Source organism: Mus musculus, chromosome 1, assembly GCF_000001635.26.
Source record: "Mus musculus strain C57BL/6J chromosome 1, GRCm38.p6 C57BL/6J".
Lineage (NCBI taxonomy): Eukaryota > Metazoa > Chordata > Mammalia > Rodentia > Muridae > Mus > Mus musculus.
In genome coordinates, this window is record NC_000067.6 from 150619889 (window position 1) to 150643722 (window position 23834).

The window sequence follows — 23834 nt, forward strand, 5'->3', positions numbered from 1 at the left end:
AATCTGATGCTTTTTTTCTATGACCACAATGTTGCCAAAATTAATGAATAATTTTGAATTCTAATATTTTCTGACTACAGTGCATTCAAAACTACTCTCTTCTTAAATATTATTCTCCTCCAGCCCCCATTCTGCTGCATCCCCAGTATATTCCCCTTTCTCACAGTTCAAAGCAATGGGCTGGCCCAGGATTTGTCCTTGGTTTTCTTCTCTGTCCATGTTCTTTCCTTAGGAAATCACATCTAGTTTCTGGATTTAATACAGAGTGCAGATGATCTTCCATCCTACACTATACACTTGTCATGAATGTTAATACACAGTCAATGTTCTACCTGACACCAGCATCATGGATTTTAAAAGTTTCCTGCATTCAACATGACTATGCAGAAACCATGGCTTCCTATCCCTAGTGCCAGGAGTTATCCTGGCATCCAGCAGTGAAATAGGATATGGATTCAGCAATTGAAGGACCAAAAGTGGCTTACTTTGGGCAACTTAACTCTTTATTTAACTCTTGGCTATTTTGTGCCCCAAATCTCCTGGCTTCTGGCAATTAACTCCTGCTGGGAGCAGCAGAGGATCAAGGGGAAAAAAAAAGAGCTTATGGGGCTCAGTGGTTAAGAGCACTGACTGCTCTTCCAGAGGTCCTGAGTGGCTCACAACCATCTGAAATGCGATCTGATGCCCTCTTCTGGTGTGTCTGAAGAAAGACACAGTGTATTCACATAAAATAAATAAATAAATCTTTAAACAGAAAAAGAAAGAAAAAGCTTAGTTACTTGGGCCCTTTTCTCTCTGGCTCAAGAGCCCCTCCCCGGTCAGGTAGGCAAGAGGCTCAGAGTTCATTAACTCTTAGTAGACAGAGAGAAAAGAAAAGAAAGAAAGGGGAAAAAATTATCTCTCTCTCTCTATCTCCCTCTCTCTCTCTCTCTTGTCAGGCCTGACCATGTGTTTAATCAATTTCACAAGTGCACATGCATACTTACATACATATACACCTACCTACACATACCTACATACCTCACTGTTCTGTAGCTCATACCTGGACTTCTTCTCTCAGACCATGATAACTTGCCCAGACAAATCTAACCACTCTTCTAGTTCCACTCTTGCCTACCCCAAAGGTAATATCTACATAGTATCCAAAAGCATCGAGTCCAAACAGAACCACAATCCTGGCTGCATCCTTCTTGTTCTGCAGAGAATGGAAGTTAATTCCACTACAGTGTATCTGGTCCTTCAACAACAGCCCTGTCTTGGTCTATTCTCCTTCAGGCTTTTCTGTGTTCTTCTTGCTCACCACTGCCTGGTCACCAGTGTGGACAATATGGCAAGATGTCTTGTCCTTAATCATTGTTGATCTCTTACCTTACCCCTAACCCAAAGAGAAGCCCACTCTAACCATTGATCTAATAAACCGACTCAATGTATCTTATTTCCATTATTCATCATTTCAGTTTCTGTTTTTCTGTTTGCTTTTTGGACATTTTGAAATTAAGATTTCAAATAGCAGGAACGTGAACTTTACTGTATTTGTTAATTCTCTATAGGAAATACCATAATTAATTCATTTAAGTTCAGTATCTTGAAACCTATTACCATTTTGCTTCATATCCTAGAAAGACATAGAAATTATAATATGAAACTGTCAGATTAACATGAGAAATTATTTTCCTCCTCCATCTCTTTGTTTATCCCCCCTCACCCACACACTTCTGATTTTTTTTTTTATAATTTTAAAGTTATCTTTTGTTGTCATTCCTTTGTGTGTGCATGCACAGCTCATGTGTGGAGGTCAGAGAACAACTTGTGTGAATGAATGAGTTCTCCCCTTCTATCATGCATTCCCAGGCATAAAACTCAGGTCATCAGTCTTGGTGACAAGCACTTTAATTCAGTACTACCTCAACAAGTTTGGGTTGTTTCTCTTGTTGAAAATTCTGTTAAAGGGACTGGATAAATGACCTTAGTGCTTAAGATCACTTGCTGATCTTGCAGAAGACCAGAATTCAGTTCTCAGCACCCACACTGGACTCCTCACGGATGCCTATAGTCCAGCTCCATGGAATCTGACACACTTTTCTGGCTTCTGTGGGCATCAGCACTCATGTGCACATACCCACAGACACACAGACAGATAGACAAATAGATGGACAGACACACACACACACACACACACACACACACACACAAACACACGAATAAAAACAAAATAAACCTAAAACACATCTTACTAAATGTGCTATCATGAATAAGAACAAGCACATTTGCCCCCTCTTCACAGTTGATAAATTGCAAGACCCTATGGATGTCTGAAGCTGATGATATTACAGATCCCGTACTCCCTATGTTTTCCCATACACACGCCTATGATGAAGTTTAGTTTATAATGGGTGCAGTAAGAGATTAATGATGCAAATACTAAATGTACTAAGATGAAGCAGGACTATTGATACACTGTATGGCTCTGGTCTTTTGCTATCCCATTCTTTCTTAAAATGTCACACTGTTCTTGCCATTTTTCACTCACAGGAGTTATTGGTGCATATGGGAATGGACAATATTGCGACTTTTGCTGTTTGAGATTGTCTTGAGGTGAAAGACAGAAGACAGGCCACACGTGTTGACTCTTGGACAGGTGGTCTCATGCTGAGACTAAGAGAGTCAGTTTATGAAGCATGGCTATGCTGGTTAGACATATTTCACATCAAAGGAAAGATTTCACTATATTCCTCAGAAAAACGAAAACTTGCAAAGTGAACCATAAAGATTTGTCTATTTTATCAAGTAGAGTTTCATAGAAGTTAAAATAGGACGAAGGTCCTTGTTCTCACACATGAAGTAAAAAGAACACATTCTGTCATCATCTGTAGACTTTTCTAGGGGAAAAAGTAAGATACTATGATCTAAAATGAAGAGAGGATGCAGAGGAGCACACTATTTACATACGAACAATTAGTACATATTGTTACAAACATCTCTGAAGACATAGAAGATGAATTACTCAAGTACCTTGCACATTCAGCTTGACCTTGCCCAAGGCTGTACCAGCTGGGTTCTGGGCCACACACATGTAAGTGCCTGCATCCCCTCGAACAGCTCTGGAGATCTGTAAGCTGCCACTAGGAAGAATGGCGAGGCTCTTGCCTATACCACAGTCATAAAAGTAGAGTGAGAGGAAATTTTATTTTCACTTTATAAGAAGGCACACAGATTTCTGGATTACAAAGCACTGCATATAGCACAACAATCTCTATTGAAATCATGGTAGGTACCTGAGGTAATGACATTGATGCCTTCCTTTTGCCAAGTTATGAATGGAGTAGGTATTCCTGTTGCTTCACATGGTAGTAAGATTGGGTTGTTTAGAATGACATCCAGTTCACTTGGTTGGGGCTGAATGACTGGAGGCTCTGCAAAATCAGATCAACAAAAGAATAGCATTGCTTCTTATAAAGCAGAGCTGCCTGCTATAGTGGCACCTTTCTGTTGTGGATAGCCCTGGGGTTGTTTGTATTTTGATGCTAATTTTGCTTTCCTGGGAGGGGCTTCAGTTACTCAGGTGACTTCTTGTGAACCATCCCCTAATGAATAAAGGAACCAATCACTGAGCAAGTAGGTGGGACTTCTGGTTGGACGGAAGAACAAGAAGAAGCAGGAGAGAGTTATGGCCTTTTAGACAGGGATAGTGTGATGACAAGATGGAATTACTAGTGTCTCCGGTTTCTTTGGTGGATCGAGGATTTAGATTTAATAAGGCTTACAAGATTAGGATCCTAGTTGTTGTGTCCAGTGATTGAGTTACCATTGTTTCTGAACTAAGTCTGTGTTGCAATTTCCTTCACGCGGCAGCTCAGTGGCTCATTCGTGTTCCAGAGAGATGATACCACAGCAAAGCATGGGTTTGCCTGATGCGCACCACAAAAGGCCGTGGAGGTTTTGAAGCATGGGGATGGCGTGGTAACGACCCGCCAGTGGGAACTCAGAGAGCTAGATTTTGGATCTCTGAGTCAGAGTCTCCATGAGATAAGAACTGGCTGGCCATTGCCGCCAGTGCATAGCTAGCGAGACCACTGGGGCTGAGAGTAGCCGGGTGTAGTGAGGGAACTTGCAGTTCTTTTTAAATATTTCCCACAAGTTTCAATGTGCTAAATCCACAACCCCAAACACCAATGAGTTGATTGTACAAGAGCAAAGTTATGACTGGCCTTATGTTTTTTTACATCTTACTATATAGTAGCTGTAGTAGAAAATGCTGGTAGAAAAACTGATGTTGGAAGAGATCACAAAAACAAAAGAAGAAACATTTTTTTAGGTTGTTCTGTATAGTTGTAATCATGTGCAATTGTAGTCTATTGAACATCTTCCAGGTTTACATAACCTAAGACATTGCCATTGCCTTGAAGTTTTGCGCATAGTACCATCTTTTAGAATAAAACATGACAATGAAAACACAATAAATAATTAGCATGCCCCAAAACCAGCCAACTTTTAGTGTGTGGTCCTGGAGAGCAAACCCCAGTTTTTGCACATGCTAGAGAAGAACTCCATCCATCAAGCCACCAGCAAGAGTTTAGTAAACAAACAACCTTCCATACCTTGAACACGAAGGGTTACATGCCGGTGTGCTGAGCCCGCTGCATTACGAGCAACACACGTGTATCTTCCTGCGTGGTTTAATTGGGTAGTAGGTATCTCAATTGCACCTAATGGGAAAAGAAAGTATTTTATTTGTTTTCTTCTTGTTTGTTTGCTTTTGTGACATGATCTTGCCACATAGCCCAGACTATCCTGAAACCTCATATGTAGCCCAAGGTGGTCTGGAACTCACAGCCCTCCTGTCTCTGTCTCCCACAGAAGTTTTACTAGAGGGTGTATCTCTGTTTTCCTAATTCAGTAAGTTACATGTTTCTCATGTTTCTTTTGATATTACCAAGTAACTAATTACTAATAGCTTTATTGATGCATACTTTACTTACCAGAAAGGCCATCAAATATTCATTTAATGAGGGCTTTTTGTTGTAATATTTGGAGAGTTAGTTAATGATAACCGCAAACTAATTTCAGAAACCTTCCAAAAGACCAGTGTCTATTTGTGGTCACTCCCAGCTTCCAAACCCAGCCCTAGACCACATCCATCCATCTGCTGCTTCTATAGGTTTGCCTTTTGGTGGAATCACACACTCTGGTTTTTTGCTTTTGTTACTAACTTCACTGTAAGCACATTTTTGAGATTCATTCATTTTAGCATGTGTAACATTGTGTCCCCCCCTTTTTTTCAGACAAATAGATTTCCTGTTGTGGACAATAGCACTTTTGTGTATCTGTTCAGCAGCTGATGGGCATCTGAATTGCTTTCCTTTTCAGCTATTTTGAATGACTCTGTGAGCATCTCCAACGCACAGATGCAGACAGGGTTTTTACACACCCTGGAGGGAGACCCTGGATGGAGTGCTGACTTTATGGCAACTCTGCTTAACATTGCAAGAAAGCTCTACACTGTTTTCGAGAGCTGTACTTTATGGTTACACTGTGTAGTGGCTATTCCTGGTTGTCAACTTGACAATATTTGGAATGAACTACAATCCAGAATTGGAAAGCTCACCAGTGACCCTTATCTGGAGGCTTGGAGATCCTTATCTGGATCTTGGTTTGGAGATCTTGAGCCATAGTGGCTATGGATTCCAGAAGATTGAATTTCCGAGTTTAAGGAACACACCTTTAATCTGGGCTACACTTTCTGCTGGAGACAATATAAGGACATTGGAAGAAGGGAGTCTAGCTCTTGCTCCTTCGCCTGCTTGCTGTGTGAGACTGAGTAACTGCTAGATCCTTGGACTTCCATTCACAACTGCGACTGAACCATTGTTGGGAATTGGGCTGCCGACTGTAAGTCATCAATAAATTCCTTTACTATCTAGAGACTGTCCATAAGTTCTGTGACTCTAGAGAACCCTGACTAATACACACTGGTATGGCAAAACCTTCTGTTTTATGATAGAATTCTAACCAGTCTACTGGTTTATCTGAGATAGCCAAAATATTCTGCTTTAAAACCAAAGCTATATGCTGAGAGTCAATGTCCTATTATTTCCCATTGATTAAAAAATACATAAATTCTCTTAGAACAATATAGTTTATCTTGAGGTTTTGCAGGACTCCTCACAGTGGAAGTGTCTCTGACTCTTTTGCCTGTTCTTAGGACCAATTTTCTCTTACTGGGTTGCCTTGTCCTGCCTTGAGAGGAGGGTTTGTGCCTAGTTTGCATTTTTATGCTGTGTTTGGTTGATATTCCTGGGAGGTCTGCTCTTTTCTGCAGGGAAATGGACCAGCAGTGGGTCTGTGGGAGAGAAGAGTTGAGCGAGGGGACTGGGGGAGTAGAGGGAGATGAAGCTATGGTTAGGATATATTGTATGACAGAAGACTAAATACAAAGAAAAAAAAAAAGGAAAAACAAAACCAGAAAACACACACTCATGAAATCTCAGGATGAGTTGTTACTCAATCTGTCTCCCAGTATGCCTGCCTTACACAAGACCCATTTTCAATGAAAATCATGTATATTTTCATTTAGTTAAGTAAGTTTCCTCAGTGCTATAAGTTGTACAAATGTTGACCATGGCCACTGCCAAAAGTAAATTGCACTATTTAGCACCCAACCTTTCCTGCTTAATTGCGAACATTAAAAATAGAGGAGCAGTGGATCTGGAGGAGAGGGGAGGTAGGTCAGCTCAAGAGGAGAGAAGGGAGGGGAGGTGGGGAGGGAGGGAGGGAGGTGGGGAGGGAGGGAGGGAGGGAGGGAGGGAGGGAGGGAGGGAGGGAGGGAGGCTGCAGTCAGGAAGTACTGTATAAAAGAAGAATAAAGAAAAAGGAAAAAAATTAAAGCTTATCTTACATAGTCTCAAGATAGGACAATTCTGTCTTAGGAACTAAACGGCTTTTAAATAAACATTTTATTTTGTCTTTTCCCTTTTCTTTCCCTTTTTGTCTTTTACATGTTTCCCCTTCTTATCATAATTGTATTTCAGGAACAAAGGCTTTTTAAACTTTTCATTATGTCATAACAAAAGTCTGGGCAAGACTGCCCATCGCTAACTACTCCAGTCAGTGAGAGTGCAGTCACAGGACAAGGTTTTGTTACCTGAAGACAGAATCCGATAGCCGTCTCCTCTGGGAAGCAGTCTTAGGCCATTTTTGGTCCAGTGAATTGAGGGAACAGGAACTCCAGAAGCTGAGCAGGTCATGACTGCTGGGGCCTGTCTGGTCACCAGGAAATCCATAGGTTCATCCGCTATGGTGGGAGGAACTAGAAGAGCAAGAAGAGAAAAACACACACTTCCACTCCATCCCTCCACATTCCCAGAGCCACGTTGTCCCTCTTCTCCCTGATGCTAGAGAGTGAGTGCCACGCAGGTATGGAGGGAGGCCGTGTGGTGAAAGGACAGCATTGTGTGTCCCTCATTCTACTTTCAGGCTTGTTCTACCTTGGACAGTGAGGTCCACTGCTCTCTTGTCCTCTCCAGCATCGCTTGTCACAGTGCACTCGTAACTGGCAGTGTCATCCACAGAGGGGGAAATGATTACAAGTGAACCAGAGGAAAGGAGCCTAGAGGAGAGTCCAAACACGAGATTCTGTACGTTAGTTTCCACATATTTTGCAGTTGGTGTTTGAAGGAGCTGAGATAAGCTGAGGGAAAGAGCTCCTCCTTCATGTCAAGTGAGCGTCATTCATCTGATGCAAAGTTTGCACATCAAAATGTAACTTTATACAGTAAAGGATCTAAACTTCCTAATAACGAGAAACAGCTGCCTGGAAGAATTGCCTGAACACCGAATCTTACATTTTCTGAATACGTGCATCATAATCAAACTTCTCTTAGTAGATGAAGTATATTGACAGCTACTATTTAATAACAGTATGTATCCCAGGCTCCATTTGACACGATTCTCATAAAGCATCTCAAATTTATCAGTGACTTTGAGGGTGGATATTTGATTCCATCTATGCCATGTAAGTGAGTAGAGGTCTATCTGTTTCACTGCCCCTGCCCCGTGCTTTATATATGCTTCTTTCTATGTTGTGGCTCATGGCTATTTTGGAGATGTACCATGTGTATACATATCCACGCCTGTATGTATATGCATATGATGGAGAGATCCTGATACCGTGAATAAGATAGAAGAGCAGTTGAGGATAATTCCTAACATCTGCCTCGGGCATCCATATGCACACATATGTGCAGTCCTGCTACCTTCCCACAAGTACCCACACACATGTAATTACATGTGTATGCATGTATGCTGCACAATTAAAAATGGAAAAAGAAAAGCGACGTGGGTTTGGTTTAATAGAAGTGTCTTTGACACACTGTCTACGCCTTCTCCGCACAAAGTTTACTTTTCAATCACTGAGTCCAATGCCAAACATTAAAGGATGAGAGAAATGGAGCTGATAGACTTTCAGTGGAATCATTCTTGGTTTCATATTTCCTGTAAGTCAGAATTACCTCTTGTCAAAGTTTCACTACGACTGTATTTGATGTTAGCACCCCGGCAGATAATTTGATGGGATAATGGGCTGTTAACTGAACCGAGGTGAAGGGGTGTTAAACTAGCAGAAATTCTCAATGACTCAAAGTTCAGCCTTCAAGACAGCTACACTGCCATAGAGGAAGATCTAGCAGGGAAGCTGGAGGAGGGTAAGACCTGGAGAAACTGCTTTTGTTTCTACCTACCTAAGGGGCCAAGTAGCTACATTAGAGTTCAAGGTGTTAGATTTCATTTTTTATTTTACAACTAAAGCTTGTATTGATTCCCACAGAACATTTTGTCTTTTATGTGAAAAGGTGTTTACAGCCATTGTCATTAGGAAATTATAGAAGACACTAAACAAACTAGGTTAAACATGCCTGTAGACCTCAACAATAGCCATCATAGGTTTGTTGTATATAGAAAAACTGCATCTTTAATTAAAAATAGGTTGGAGATCAAATTTCATACTAAGGGAGTATTTTCTAACAACTGGCTAGCTAATTCTTCATTTAAAAAATGTATTTGATGCTCCTTTTGATAGGGTTAAAATGCTAGTTATTTTAAAAAACTTTCTAAATGTTCGGTGGGATAGTTTTTCCAATGGAATTATCTTTACTTCATTATGTTAAGTGAAATTATCCAGGTACAGAAAAGGATCTACTTGCACTCATTATATATGGAAGATAAAAATATGAGCTAACAGGAGTAAAGACGTGACTCAGTTCCCAGGTCTTGGGATGGTGTGCAATGACAGCAGCATGGAAGCGCAGTTGCACAGAGGAGTGTCTGGGTAACCACTGAACATTTCACAATAGCCGCTAGAAAGGGGGTTTTAATGTTTTTTTTTTGTTTGTTTGTTTGTTTTGGTGGGAAGGGTACTAAGGCAGGGTTTCTCTATGCAGTCCTGGTTGTCCTGGAACTCTGTAGACCAGGCTGGCCACTAACTCACAGAGATCTGCCTGCCTCTGCCTCTTGATTGATGGGATTAAAGATGTGTGCCAGCACCAGCTGAAAAAAATTTTAATGTTTTTGTTTTGTTTTGTTTTTCAAGACAGGGTTTCTCTGGCTGTCCTGGAACTCACTTTGTAGACCAGGCTGTCCTCGAACTCAGAAATCTGCCTGCCTCCTCTGCCTCTGCCTCTGCCTCTGCCTCTGCCTCTCTGCCTCTGCCTCTGCCTATTATCCTAATCTAATCATTATACATCATGATATTATACATGAAATATATTATATTTCAATGTATTGAAATCATATAGTACCAATAACTATATACAATTGTGTCACAGGAATCCATCCCATAATCAGCTTCCAAACGCTGACACCATTGCATACACTAGCAAGATTTTGCTGAAAGGACCCAGATATAGCTCTCTCTTGTGAGACTATGCCGGGGCCTAGCAAACACAGAAGTGGATGCTCACAGTCAGCTATTGGATGGGTCACACGGCCCCCAATGGAGGAGCTAGAGAAATTACCCAAGGAGCTAAAGGGAACTGCAACCCTATAGGTGGAACAACAATATGAACTAACCAGTACCCGGGAGCTCTTGTCTTTAGCTGCATATGTATCAAAAGATGGCCTAGTCGGCCATCACTGCAAAGAGAGGCCCATTGGACTTGCAAACTTTATATGTCCCAGTACAGGGGAACGCCAGGGCCAAAAAGGGGGAGTGGGTGGGTAGAGGATTGGGGGGGTGGGTATGGGGGACCTTTGGGATAGCATTGAAAATGTAAACGAGGAAAATACCTAATTTAAAAAAAATTTTAAATATTTAAAAGAAATGACTTATTCTTACCTGTATGAATTTTGATTTTGATCTACATTAAGAAGATGTCCATTTTTTCTCCAGGTGACTGATGGTTTTGGTATCCCAGTAGCTTCACAAGCCAAAGTAGTTTGGACATTCACTGTTACTGTTACGTTGGTAGGACCCATAGCAATCGATGGAGGGACTAAAACAATTAAGGAGAAAACCGTCTCAGTAAATAGCAAGTAATTTTGAAACATTTCTGACAAAATTTGTCATTAGTAGTTTGCCATATAATTAAGGCCCAGCAAATTGTCACAAACTGGTGATATTAACCACAGGAGAGGGAAAACACTGGCTTTGTCTTGTTCATAATGCAGTGGAATATGCTTAGTCTTTGAGGTCCAGGTTTTTATTAGCTCACTAGTTTCAGTTGGAAAAGAGGACCTGAAGCCTGAATTTTTTTTTTAATAAATGTATATTTACCATGGACTTGTAAATCTATTCGCCTACGGTCTGTTCCAGCCACATTGGTCGCCATACACAAATACCGTCCAGTATCTGTGACATGTGCTGATTCAATATGAAGGAATCCATTTTCCAAGATGGAATATCTGTAAGACAGATGACAGATAAGTTCTTCCGAATCAACTCTTTTCAGTTTTACACTGTGACCCAGATAAATGTTAAAGACTGGATGAAATCTACTGGTAGTGTCTTTCTGTTTCAGATGAGACGTATTTACAGCGCCACCAGAGGAGGAAAAGGACGCACACAGTGGGAAGGTGCATAGCACTCAGAGTTATGCCTGCAAAATGCTAAATTTTGGTTCTCATCTTAGGATGAAAATATTGATTCTAAAAATAGTAAGATCAAAACAATTCATTTGAAGTGTAAATGAATAAAATGACTAATAAAAATAATTCATTAGAAAAAATAATTTGAAGATTTACATTTCAATTTCTCGTTACAGTATTGTCTCCCCTTTAGAAGTGTTACCTTGCATGGCTCTCAGCTAGCACAACGCCATCCTTTCTCCACGTTATCCTCGGTGCTGGCACGCCTTCAGCACGGCATTCCAGGGCGATTGACTTATTTAAGAGAGTGACAAGGCTCTGGGGACCGCCACCGATGCTTGGAGGAACTGAACAAAACAAACACAACAATCGAGTTACGATAAATAGCACAGCCCTCATTAAGAATCTGGAGATGTAAGGAGAACTTTAAGGGAAGTGGTTAGCTTTGTCTACACTAATCTACCTTAGGATAAATAGAATTAAAGTCTAACTCCCGAAGTCCCACTGAAGACATCCTGCATTTGAAAATAAAGAATAAATGGGGAGAAGAATTTAAATCCCGGATACAGCATGCGAAATCTGGCCCTTGTGAGAGAGGCGTGAGTAAAATTCCGCTTGGGTCTGATGCAAATTAAAGTTGATATTTCTTATTTCTCTTTAGCCAAATAATGGTCAAAGAATGTTAATGCTGGAAGAGTTTCCCTTTAAATAAAGAACAGAAAGGGGGCTGTTTTAATGAAAAACACATCTGTGGTGAATCATGTGAGTCTCAGAACAGGCATTTCTATAATCATAGAGCTCATGTGGGAATACAAAGCCTGAACTTTAATTTTAGTATTAGAGATTATTAGTTGTGCAGGTCATCCAGTACGTTGTAAAATTTCTTGTGTTAAAATCCAAAGGGACTGTTATGGAGAGAAATGCACACGTTTTCCTGAATTTTGGCAAGTTTTGGCATCTAGATATGCATATTTAAGAAAATTATAGTGGTATGGCATTGGTTAGGGAAGTGTAACTCTGTGCATATGTACAGTATGTTAGAAAGCCACCAACAATAAAGGCAAACTAAATGATGGGCTGTTTGCCTTGCACAGATGTAGTGTGATGGTTTCCCCTTAGCTGCATGATGCAGACTATCTGGATCGACTAATAATCCTGTGTGTGCATGTGTTTGTATGCATGTGTATTTGTGTGTGTGCGCTGGGCATTTGTGGGGCATGTATGTGTGTATATTCCTCTATGATGCTGTAATATATCTCCAGATCTACATTATGGAGGTGAATTAATTTGCAATACATGTTCAACGTAAGTCCTATATGTTGCTTTCTCAAGTTAATAGTATGATCACAAAGATCTATTTAGTAAGCTCCTGAAAAATAGTATCACCTCCTTGAATATTCTTGGTGAAGTTTTCAAACTGTGAAATAGTAATTTTTCTTACCATTTACAGTGAGGTTAAATTCTCTTGTAGTCTTTCCCGCGATGTTGCTGGCAACACAGGTGTAATTGGCTGTGTCTCCCAGGTCTGCATTATTGATTTGTAAGTATCTGCCCCCAGACAGGATTCTTACTCGAGGTGTTGCCTGGATTCAAAAAGGAAAATCTATCATCAAAATGTAATGGAATAAAATAAAGCATTGCTTTATTTATTTTAATGGTGTGGGCTTGTGTGTGTGTATTTGTGTAGGGGGTAGTATATGCTCTATGTGCAGTGCTTGAGGAGGCCAGAAGGGGGCGCTGGATCTCTGGAGCTTGATTGTGAGCCACCCAGCATGGATGCTAGGCACTGAACTCAGGTTCTCTGAGAGAGCAGCGAATGTTCTTAACCACTGTGTCATCTCTTCAGACGGCAAATACTATTTTATAAGAGCAAAAATAACCAGAATGAAGCACAGGGTTGCCATGTGGCAAGACTGGTTTATGTAATCCCTAAAGTCTCTTTCATTGGCCCATTGACTTTGGTTAAATCAGGGGTACAGTGCCTCCGATGACATCAAACAAGGAGGAGCAAGGCAGGGTGGATGGTTCAAAAGAAGCCTTTATCAGTCCCCCTTAGGACGTCTTCTGGAAAGTAGTCCCTACCAAACACAGGTGCACCAAAGCCTTCAGAGTCAGCTTTCACTTGCTGTAGATGGCTTGTAACAGTTCTAAGCTGTCGCTCTGTTAGCAGGTAGGCGTCACCCAACCACGGGAAGCTTTAGAGGAACTTTGGCTTCTTAGGATTCTGGGCCTAGAAACCTGTCAGTAGGGCTGTTACAGATGGGTCAGGCCACTCCAGAGTCCAAAGTCCAACCAGGAAAATTCAGTAATAGCTTTAACCTGGAGACATAGTAGACCAGTTCTTTTGAGCCCTTGATGGTTTCTATCCTTTTAGCCAAAGGCAGAGCTGAGAGTTCAATTAGGCCTTCAATCTACAGGCTTCAGGACACACAACCATGTGTCAGTTTCTAGAGGGTCATGAGTCTGTGTTTTGGCCCAAATGAACTACTAAGCAAAGGCTAGAAAGAGCTGAAGGCCCCTGTGCTTGCCTGTGCAGTTGGGAGTAACTGGTACCTGGAAGTGGTTGGGTTTTGACCACTAGCAAAGGCTTATCAACTGCTTTTGCCTCTTAAAAACAAATCTGCAGAGTCACATGGAAGGCTTACCTGTAACTGCTCCCTGTTTTTGAGCCACATGATCACAGGTGGAGGCACCGCATCGGATTTGCATTCCAGTGTCACCTGCCTGTTCCTTAACACAGTGAAGTCCTGGGCTTCATCCATGCCAGCAATATTAGGAGGCACTAAACATGAGAACACAGTATCAAGTGGGTTTGATAAATGGGATGTAAATGATCCATCAGTATCCAGCAAGGGTTAAGCTTATTGTATGATAAAAGAGGCGTGATCCTCAACAGTTTGCCATTCAATGTATGGTCTAGATTATTAACAAATTGCATCTTTATTGTTTAGCACTTTCATGTTGCTTAATAATGGAATCTTTCCAACAATGATGTAAATAATACGACAACCACATCACCACCACCATTTGACAGGTGGTAAGGAAATGGAGACATATAGGCAATACTTTTCCCTGACTATCAAAAAAATTACTGAATTAGGAACTGCTCATCACAGTACGAAGAACTATGTCCATTTTTCCTGATTAATACAGATATATTTCTCAGTAAATCATATTTTAGGGTTTACTTAGGTAGGCTAAATTTTGAGTAGAGATATCAGGGAAACTTCATACCAGACAATCTGCATTGCCTAGTCAGTCAGGCTCTGAAAATTAGATAAAGATCTGTTTAGTTTTCAAACAATTCTCTCCATGAAGAGCAGTTTAAGTATATATATATATATATATATATATATATTATTCGAAAGGGCCTAGTTAATTCAAACTTTCTGGCAAGTAAAAGGCATATATCTTTAAAAGGATATATGTGCACATTCATGCATGTATAAACAAGTAAGTGTAGTTCAGTAAAATTTAAAAATAAAGGGAGTTGCTAACATATTGTTAATATAGATAAAAAGGCAGAATATCCTAATTTGCCTAAATAACTCTAAACAGGGAGTAAGATATATGGCAACATACAATCTTAAAGATGATGCCATAGAATATATTTGTTAACATAAGAATGTTTGTCACGCCATTAAGTGAGACATAAAGCAACTTAAGTTCTGTGTTCTGAATTGTCACTTTCTTGATATTAAGGATCTTCTTGATTCCCTAGTCAGTTGCAAACTCTAAGCTTAGGCAATCTTCCTATCTCAACTTCCCTAGAAGCTGGGACTACAGATATATGCTGCTATGCCCAACTATGATCACATTTTTTTTTCCATCTAATGTTCACATAAAAAAAACCATTGTATTGTTATGTGGTAAGACTAAGGATTGTTTTTATTCTAATCATTATTGTAATTTATGTTCTGGTATTTTTAAAACATCAAATTTGAATTCTTTGTGTGAAAATGAGACTAATAACTCAAAACTTCAATGAACTACATCCCAAAGAGCGCATATGTTATTAACACTAAGAATAAAATTTGTAAAATATGTATGTATTTTTCAACTTATCAACATATGATGTGTTGTGAAATGTCAAGTTTTCTCTAGTACAGTTTTTAACTAGGGTTGTGTGTGGATCAAACATAAGCCACCAAATTTACCGTGTACTCTCACTAAATATTCTTTATCATCATCCCCTGCAGGACTGGATGCCAGGCAGGTGTATCTTCCTGTATCCTCCACCTATAAAACCCAAACGAACAAATTATGCAGTGTTACCGTGTTGGTGTTGGTGATGAAGATAAACTTGCACTAGAACTAGCAAGATTACTATATAAGGCAAACTAACACAAGGAAGTGTAACAGATGAAACAAACATTGACACTATGGTTAGTGTTTTGATATTGTACACTGGCCGACCTCTCTGTTATGTATAAAACTATCTTTAAAGGAGTTTTAGAAAGGAGTTTTGATATAAGAATATAAAAAAGAAAAAAGTATATATAAGGAAAAAGTTATATATGTCTATGTGTACTTGCAAAAGATCTAGCACTGGGGCTGGAGAGATGGCTCAGCGGTTAAGAGCACCAACTGCTCTTCTGAAGGTCCTGAGTTCAAATCCCAGCAACCACATGGTGGCTCACAACCATCCCTAACAAGATCTGACTCCCTCTTCTGGAGTGTCTAAAGACAGCGGCAGTGTACTTACATAGAATAAATAAATAAATCTTTAAAAAAAAGGTCTAGCACCAAATATGGTAGCTCAGATGTTCAATATTTAATTTGAAGAAATAAATATTCACAGGTTCAAGTTGTATAAACTTCATTTACATAAACTTCATTTGTTAAACCATAAACTTCCATTATACTCCTTCTGAAGGAAGTAGTATGTTTATAGAAGCAACTTGTAAACAAAACACCAGATTACTAAGTCAAGCAAATTAATACCACATCTCGAATCTGTTGTGGAGATATATATACAGTGATAGAATGCTGTTTGGTTACAGTGTCAGACTGATGGCAGCATCTATTTGATTAAAACCCAAACCAATTATTTAAAACACTCATGCATGTTTTCTGCCGGATGTCAGTTTTCATCTATGTTTGGCATTATATGAATACCATATCTGGACATAATTATTCTGGTTAACCTTACTATTAACAAAAAATATATTTTATAACAGTAAGAAGTCCTTAGCCATTTCACTTATTTACTACTTGAACATTCTCAGAATACTGGCATTTAAAAAATTCTTATATCCAAATTTGACTTTATAGGTTATGAAAAAGATCTTTGCTGACTTTACAAATTCCTTTGACAAAATTTAAGACTGGAGTGTTTGAAAAACAAAAGAGTTGGGAGAAGCATTGAGGAACTCTGGAGGAGACAGGGACTCTACAAGAAGACCGACAGAGTCAACTAACTTGGACCCTTGGGGCTCTCAGAGACTAATCATGAACCAAAAAGCATACTGGGCTAGACCTAGCATACCTGCCTGCACATATGTAGCAGACATGCAGCTTGGTCTTCATGTGGGTCCCCCAGCAACTGGAGCAGGAGCCTGCCTATGGACCCTGCTCCCCTAGCTGGGCTGCCTTGTCTGGCCTCAATGGTAGAGAATTTACCTAGTCTTGCAGTGACTTGAAGTGTCAGGGTGGGTTGGTTCCCTAGGAGGGGCCTCCCTCTTCTCAGAGCCAATGAAGAAGGGGTGAAAGGAGGAGGAACTGTGTGAGGGGAAGTTACTCTGAGAATGGGGGGGGGGCTTCAATCAGGATATAAAGTGAACAAATCAATTAATTCATGGAAAAATGAACAGCAAAAAGGACAGAAAATGGTTAAAAATACTTTAGACAATTGTTCATACAAGCCTTTGTTAAGAACTAGAAAAATGAAGGTCTGGAAGAGATAGCTCAGTGTGGGAGATTATTAGCTCTGAAAGGATGAGGACCTGAGTTCAAATCCCTAGCAGCTATTTAAAGAGACATACATGGATGCCCTTGGCACTTTGGAGATGAGCTGCAAGCTCAGGATTCTGGGAGTTCTCTGGTCAATCACCCTCTCTGAAATGCAAGCTATTAGCTCAGTGACAGGCATCATCTCAAGCCAATGAGGTTGAAAGTGTTACAGGGACACACCTAACCTTTTGCTCTGGGATCCAAATGCTCTGCACACTCCCATTAATCTGTTACACACAGAGAATGCACACACACACACACACACACACACACACACACAGAATTCATTTTCTAGAGAATATTTGAATACATTTGATTTTTCTCATTGCCTCTTTAAAACTTCTAACTGATCTTTGCCAACTCTTGTTTAATCTAGATTGATGATATTCCCTTCACTTGTCTTCAGGTTGCCAAACTTGACACATCACTGGCGGCTAATCAAAAATTACTTCCACCAGGAAATATTTCTCAACAACTTGCTTCATTCTGGATAGTGAAATTCATTACTTATAGTTACAGTTTGAAATGTGCTCTGCTGATAAGTTTGAAAAATTAAGTTGATGTTTTTAGACTCTGGAGAGTCAGTGACATGTGCTACGCTTCAGAAGAGGACTGTATAGTAGCAAAGCTAGATCAGTGTATTTGATTGTAGGATTAACATGTCTTGCCTGGAGCAAGCCACAGACTTAGTTTATGATAGAAGATAATTCAAGAAATAAATGTCTATACCATTCAATTCAGAATTTGCTACAAAGACGTATATTCCATGCAGAGAGCTGACAGGTGCATCCAAAACCAACATTCAGATGTGTAAAATCTAATGTAATTGCTGTAAAAGGTGTGTACAAATATCAAGACATCACATCATGAGCAGGAGAAGCAGAGGCAAGCTCGAGGCTTGGTCATGTTCCACTTTCCACCTCATTGCTGTTTCAAGTGGTTTGCTTGACTCACATCTGGTTGCATCTCCCATGCCATTTTATTTCCTTGAGAGTGAGAGCAAATGTTCTTGAGGGATTTTGATCCAGCGTATGGCTTGAAAGTTTAGCCTAACCTTTCTGGGTTTCTGCTGTTTGGATTGAAAGGAGAAGAGGTCACTGTTCCCTGCCACAGGCTGTGAGCTGTGCTGAGGTCTACTGCTTTCATTACTCGCCATGGTTAGTTAGTACCTGTGCCTCTTTCAAGATAAATCTTGCTATTCTATGTCATGCAGAATGAACATTGTAAAGATTTAATTTTGTTATATTGTGTTTTATAAACCAACACAAACATGCCATGTACTATTTTCTTTTGGACTCTCAGAATACGTAATTAATGTTATTGTTATTATTATTACTGCTGTTATTTTATTTGATGTTTACAAATGAGGGCATCTGGACACTGATAAAGAATATTCATAATATAAAATTTGCCTCTATTGTTAGCATAAAAATTATTGATATCAATATATCTTAGATATGTATTTAATATGCTAATTTTTCAGATCAGTTTCTTTAAAAATAAACCAGAGTAAGCATCCAATTTTACTGAAAGGTCATTGCTTAAAACTGTTTCTCCAGTCTTCCAAGTGGTCTAGTTTGGGGGATCAAAAGTGCTCCCTGAAATCTCACACATTGTATATTAGGTTGCTTAACTTGGATAGTGAAGAACTACATAGAAAAAAGTTAGGAGCGTCAGAAGATATATTAGCTCATGGAGTGTTGAAAACACACTTAAGTTAACTAGAAGGTATCTGGCTTTCTTCACAATGTTCTGTCATATTCATCTTCCTTCTATTTGCCCAGTCATGGATATCATATAGGCAATCTACCCTTTGCAAATCTGTAGAGATAGGTGATGTATTCATATGTACAGATGTAATTACTCAGTAGCTATTATTTATTAGGGGACAAAACATTCAAGCATATAAAATAATCATGTGAATGGAGACACTTACCTGTGCACTGGACACTCGAAGAATAGCTCCTCCTTCTAGAGTCTGCACTTGCTCTGTCTGTAGAAAGGGCCGGCCATCTTTCATCCAGGAAATTTTAGGGGCAGGAATTCCAGAAGCAATGCAGGATAATTCAAGTGGGTTATTTACAATTACAGATACCTCTCCAGGTCCTTCAGATCCGTTAATGTGAGGTGGCTCTAATGAAATGGGAACACCCAACAGAAGAGAAATGTGTTGTTTTACACATTAAGGCACTGATGAAGAATATTTACAATGTAAAGTTTGCCTTTACTATTAACATAAAAATATTTTCAACAATATATCCCATATATATGTTCATATTTCATACATGTTGTTATATCATGTACTATTCACATATAGTACATATACACTATTATATTATGTATTTATCACACTTCAGATTAGGTTTTAACTGTTCTGATAATAAAAGTTTGAAAAGAAAACTCCAACTCAAATTTACAATCCTATGACATAAACCATTTAGAGTATAGAAACTAGAACGATCATTTGTAGATGGTCTTAGTTCTTCTCACTGGCAAGGATTCAAAACACTGGGAATAGTGGTTTCTGCATGGAGGGCATTTGTTATGTCTAGGCAGGGGTAGCTTTCTCTTTTACTGTTTATATTTCTAAAATTACCTTCCTCCAGAGAAAGTTAAAAAGTCTAAACACTTGGAAGGAACATTGGCTCAACGTCTCCCAAATTTAATCCTTTTAAAACAGACTTTTCTTACAGCGATCAGTGAAAATTTTCAGAGAAAAATTCTTAGTACAAGCTGTAGGCTTTTGGGTTCAGGAGGCAGACAAAGTAGATGCTGGACAGCTCCAAGGGTGAGCTGACGGGGTTTTGTCTTTGTTTTTGTTTTAAATCAGGCACATAGTTTAGAATCTGACTCATAGCACAGGACCTGATGTCCGACTGGGTTTGAAATGGTCTGTGGAACTGGACAGACCTTCAAAAAGAGAACTGGCATCAAGAAATACAGTGAAACCCTCTGCGTTTCTTTTAAACGTATGCATGTTTTACTTCAAATGAAATGCTTGAAAGAGCAATACTACATACAAATTCTACATCTTTGTTGAAATTTCCTTTTTAAATTTTTGTTAGCCCTCATTTTTCTATCTAGAAAAAAAGAATTAGGAAGTCTGTGTGTCTTAATCATTATCCCAGAATTCTTCCTTTTACTCTTCAATGCATCTGACATGTGACTGTCAAAATATATTGTACATGCACTATAAGACTGATATGTGGTTTCCTGATTAATAGATAATGGCTCCATATAGCTAATTGAATTACATGAAAATCACTCTCTAAAGCTTGTAGCATTATCTTCTGTAATATATTTATATGAGACCTAGACTTCAAACGAGGTTACTTCCTCCTGCACTGGCCCTGTCCTGGAGGCTTCTCACTCAGCACCACCCACTGCCTGAACTTCTCAGGCGTCATCAAGGTTCCCTGAGTGATATGAAGCTTCCTTATAAAAACCAAATCATGATTTGTAAACTCTCTCCTCTCCATAGTATGTGACTTGTAAGAGGTGAAAGCACTAGTTTGGCTCTCCATTTAACTACAATCAATTCTTCATTTTTTTTTTGTTATTATTTGCCATACGCCAATCATGTAAACAGAAGGCTCACTGGGAGTCTCTCCCCTCTCAAGTTCATGGGGACTAGGTTAGGATAGCGGCATGAGCAGTGTGAATTCTATTGCTTCAAACTGTAGTCTCCAGATGTTCCAAGTGTCAGGTGAAAGCCAACCACCTTACTTTGGGTTTCCCCCGTACGTCTTATACTCAGGGAAGAGTGGGAATTCAGTTCCCTGACTCTGAATACCCAAGAATTTGTATGCTGTCTAAACTCCTAAAATAACAAATACTATGATCAACTAAACAGTGCTATTTCTATGTTTTATAGAAACACTCTAAATTGATCTGACATTCAGAACCTTTGGTTCCTTTTCTAGTGTTCCTTGTACTTGAATGATGGATTTACTAGTCATTTAGTTACATAGTCTGGAAACTGAGACTCACTCTTGATACATTCACATCATCAACTCTACATTCAAAATTCACAACTAAGCTAAAATAATGTGCAATTATTTCTAGAAAAATGTATAACTTCTTTTATTTTCATCGCCCTAATCTGAGCTTCAATACTGTTTATGATAACCAGAGCATCTTCCTTCCTGCTTTTTGGTATCTCCTCCTCTTCCTACTTATTATTACCATTGTAAAACTGCCATGTTCATTGCTCAGGACCTTGGTTTTTTAATATAACATTTTAAATGTATTCTTTGTGAGTTTCCTACATGTATGAGATGTGTTTTGATCCTATTTGACCCCTCTCCTTCCAGTTCCTGGATCCCCCTCAGCCCTTCCTTCTAACTCCCTTTAACCCACTGAGGTCAATTATTGCCATTCACACATGCATTCATGGACCTGCAGCCACCCACCGGAGCATGATTAATCTATCAGCGACTACAACATCAATGAAAACTGATGATTGTCCGAGCAGCCATCAGCTGCCCATAGCTCCTCCATCAGGGGTGGGAGTTCATATGACCTTTTTTCTATCGATGGCAGAGTGTTGATTTGCATTATCTTGTGCAGCTCTGGTGCAGAAAACTGCAGCTGCAATGTGTTTGAAATGGTCCAGAAGTGACTGTTTTGCCCCAATTCTCCCCAACCTCTAGCTTGTGTAATCTTCTAATAGCCTTTCCATGATGTTATAAGCCATGGGTAGACCTAACCAGATGTCCCACTTCTCTACCCAATATTGCTGAACTATTAATTGCTGTTAAGTGACTCCAGTTATGTTAGTGTTAGAAAAGTGGTATATACCACAGCTCTCAACCTAGTTAGCACGTATTAAATGGAATGTATGTAGCACTGTTGGCCAGGGAGGTCGAAGTGGATTCGCTTTTTGCAGAGCTTCTAAGAAAGTCTATAAAGAGGCAATTCCTTGGCCAGAGGCTTTCTCTAGTCAGAGCTGACTTCTGCTGGAGGTAAAGGGACATTGCAAGACCACTGATTAACCATGATGTAGGCCTCAGGAGAAGGACAAACATCTGAACTGCCCAGCCAGGGCAACAATGGCCACCTCTAAAAAGCAAAGGGTCGAGGATGTCACTCAATGACAGTGCCTGGGACACATGCTTAGGGCCCTGGTTTCACCACTGCATCACAGAAGTAAGTGCGAATCTTACTAAAAGCCAAGATAAATCTTAAACTAAAAATGTTAGAAATTGGGTTAAATTTTGAAAAATTATCCTAGTTGAAAAATCATGACAGAATAAAAAATGAATTCGGAAACTGTTTCAACAGCCAGTATCACAATTTTTAACACTGCTCTCAAAATCCATTCTTGACTTATTGGCTTTCTCTTTATCTCTTCTCAAGTTAAAGATCAATTTATGCTATTGTACTTACTACAACTTGTAATGATTCTTCATATTTAGAGGATAAAACTGGAGCTTTCTTTCATGATATACATTTGAATTTTATTTAATTTATCTATAGTTTGAGAATTTTTTACAAGCATATGATGCTTATATAGTAAATAAAAAGATCTTCATTAATATATTGATATGTTATTTAATAATATATTGAATAAATCTTCATTCCTTTCCCTCTAATTTCTTCCATACCCACCATCCCTGCACCATTTTAACTCCCAAATTTATGTGCTCTGTTTTAAAACCCGCTGAGTTGAGTCCAGTCAGGACGGGCCTTTAAGTACTCAGGTTAAAGGCACTGGAGCACCATGTTCCTGAAGAAAACTTTCTTTCCCTCATCAGCCATCAGTTGCCAATAGCTGTTCAGCTGGGACTCGGAACTTTTTGAGTCTCTCCCCTCTAAGTTTCGAGATTTTGTCAGGCATGATCTTGTGCAAGTCTTATGCATAAGGCTACAGACTCTGTAAACTCATGTGTGCCTTGTTATTTCCGGTAACTGTTCTTTTTCTTCTGATGTCCACACCTGGGGCCCTTACAGTCTGTCTGACCCCTCTTCTGTGATGATGCCCGAGGCTTTTAGGAAGGGGTATGATACAGCTGTGCCCAGACCTGACAACTTCAAGATCTCTCGTTCTATGCATTCACTAGTTGTGGGTGTCTGTATTAATCACCTCCTATCGCAAAAAGAAGTTCCTCTGACAACGGATGAGAGATGCACTATCGTGAAAACTTCATAACTGCTCATGACATCCTGGGTGCTGCTATGCTCATAGCTTCACGGTGTTTGATATTCTCTCTTACTTTAGTGATCTAGCCACACTGTACTTTTTCAAAGCCACACATTGGTCGTGACACCTCCTACCACATGCTGAGAACTGAGTACAGCAGCAGCAGCCCAAGTGGAGATGTTTGCAAGCTGAGTAGTGGTGCTGTTCCATGTGAGGCGCTGAATGGATGCGTTTTCAGCAGATGGGGAGATCTCATCTCTCCGTTACATGGAAACATTATCCTATAATCTTTCATCTGGGAATGCTGGGCTTTGGACATCACCCCAGCAGCATCATTGCTGTTCTCTCTGTTGTTTGCTGCAGCAATGTATCTGTTTATAATTCTGCTTCTGGAGTCTCTCTCCATTGTCACATGCAGACCAGGTCCTGGTGGATTCGGGCCTGTACGAACGCAGCATCTTCTTCAATCCAGTCTTTACTCTCACCAGAGGGACTTTTTCGAAGAAATATCTGGTGGCATAGTCTTCCTTAAAATTATTTTTGTGGTTAATGAGTCCAACCCCTCCTCATCCCCCCTGTCTGCAGGGTTGTCAAAGCCTTTCACAGAAGGTCCTTCTCTTCATCTGGCCTTGTTTTGCACCCTTATGCTCAGTTTCCATGAGTA

The 23834-nt window shown here is 39.7% G+C and overlaps 1 protein-coding gene across 4 annotated transcripts in view; it reads right to left on the minus strand.

Annotated features, from left to right (window-relative positions):
- The window catches only part of Hmcn1 (hemicentin 1), a 431153-nt gene that overhangs the window by 57389 nt on the left and 349930 nt on the right, over nt 1-23834 (minus strand). For all 4 annotated transcript variants that reach the window (XM_006529757.4, XM_006529758.4, NM_001024720.3 and 1 more), the window contains 12 exons: nt 18965-19161; nt 15234-15315; nt 13722-13858; nt 12518-12659; nt 11279-11423; nt 10766-10893; nt 10328-10484; nt 7485-7606; nt 7142-7306; nt 4599-4706; nt 3276-3413; nt 3013-3147 (listed from right to left, as the gene is read on the minus strand). In XM_006529757.4, the coding sequence (XP_006529820.1) occupies nt 3013-3147; nt 3276-3413; nt 4599-4706; nt 7142-7306; nt 7485-7606; nt 10328-10484; nt 10766-10893; nt 11279-11423; nt 12518-12659; nt 13722-13858; nt 15234-15315; nt 18965-19161 (1656 nt within the window). The remainder of the gene's footprint in view (nt 1-3012; nt 3148-3275; nt 3414-4598; nt 4707-7141; nt 7307-7484; nt 7607-10327; nt 10485-10765; nt 10894-11278; nt 11424-12517; nt 12660-13721; nt 13859-15233; nt 15316-18964; nt 19162-23834) is intronic.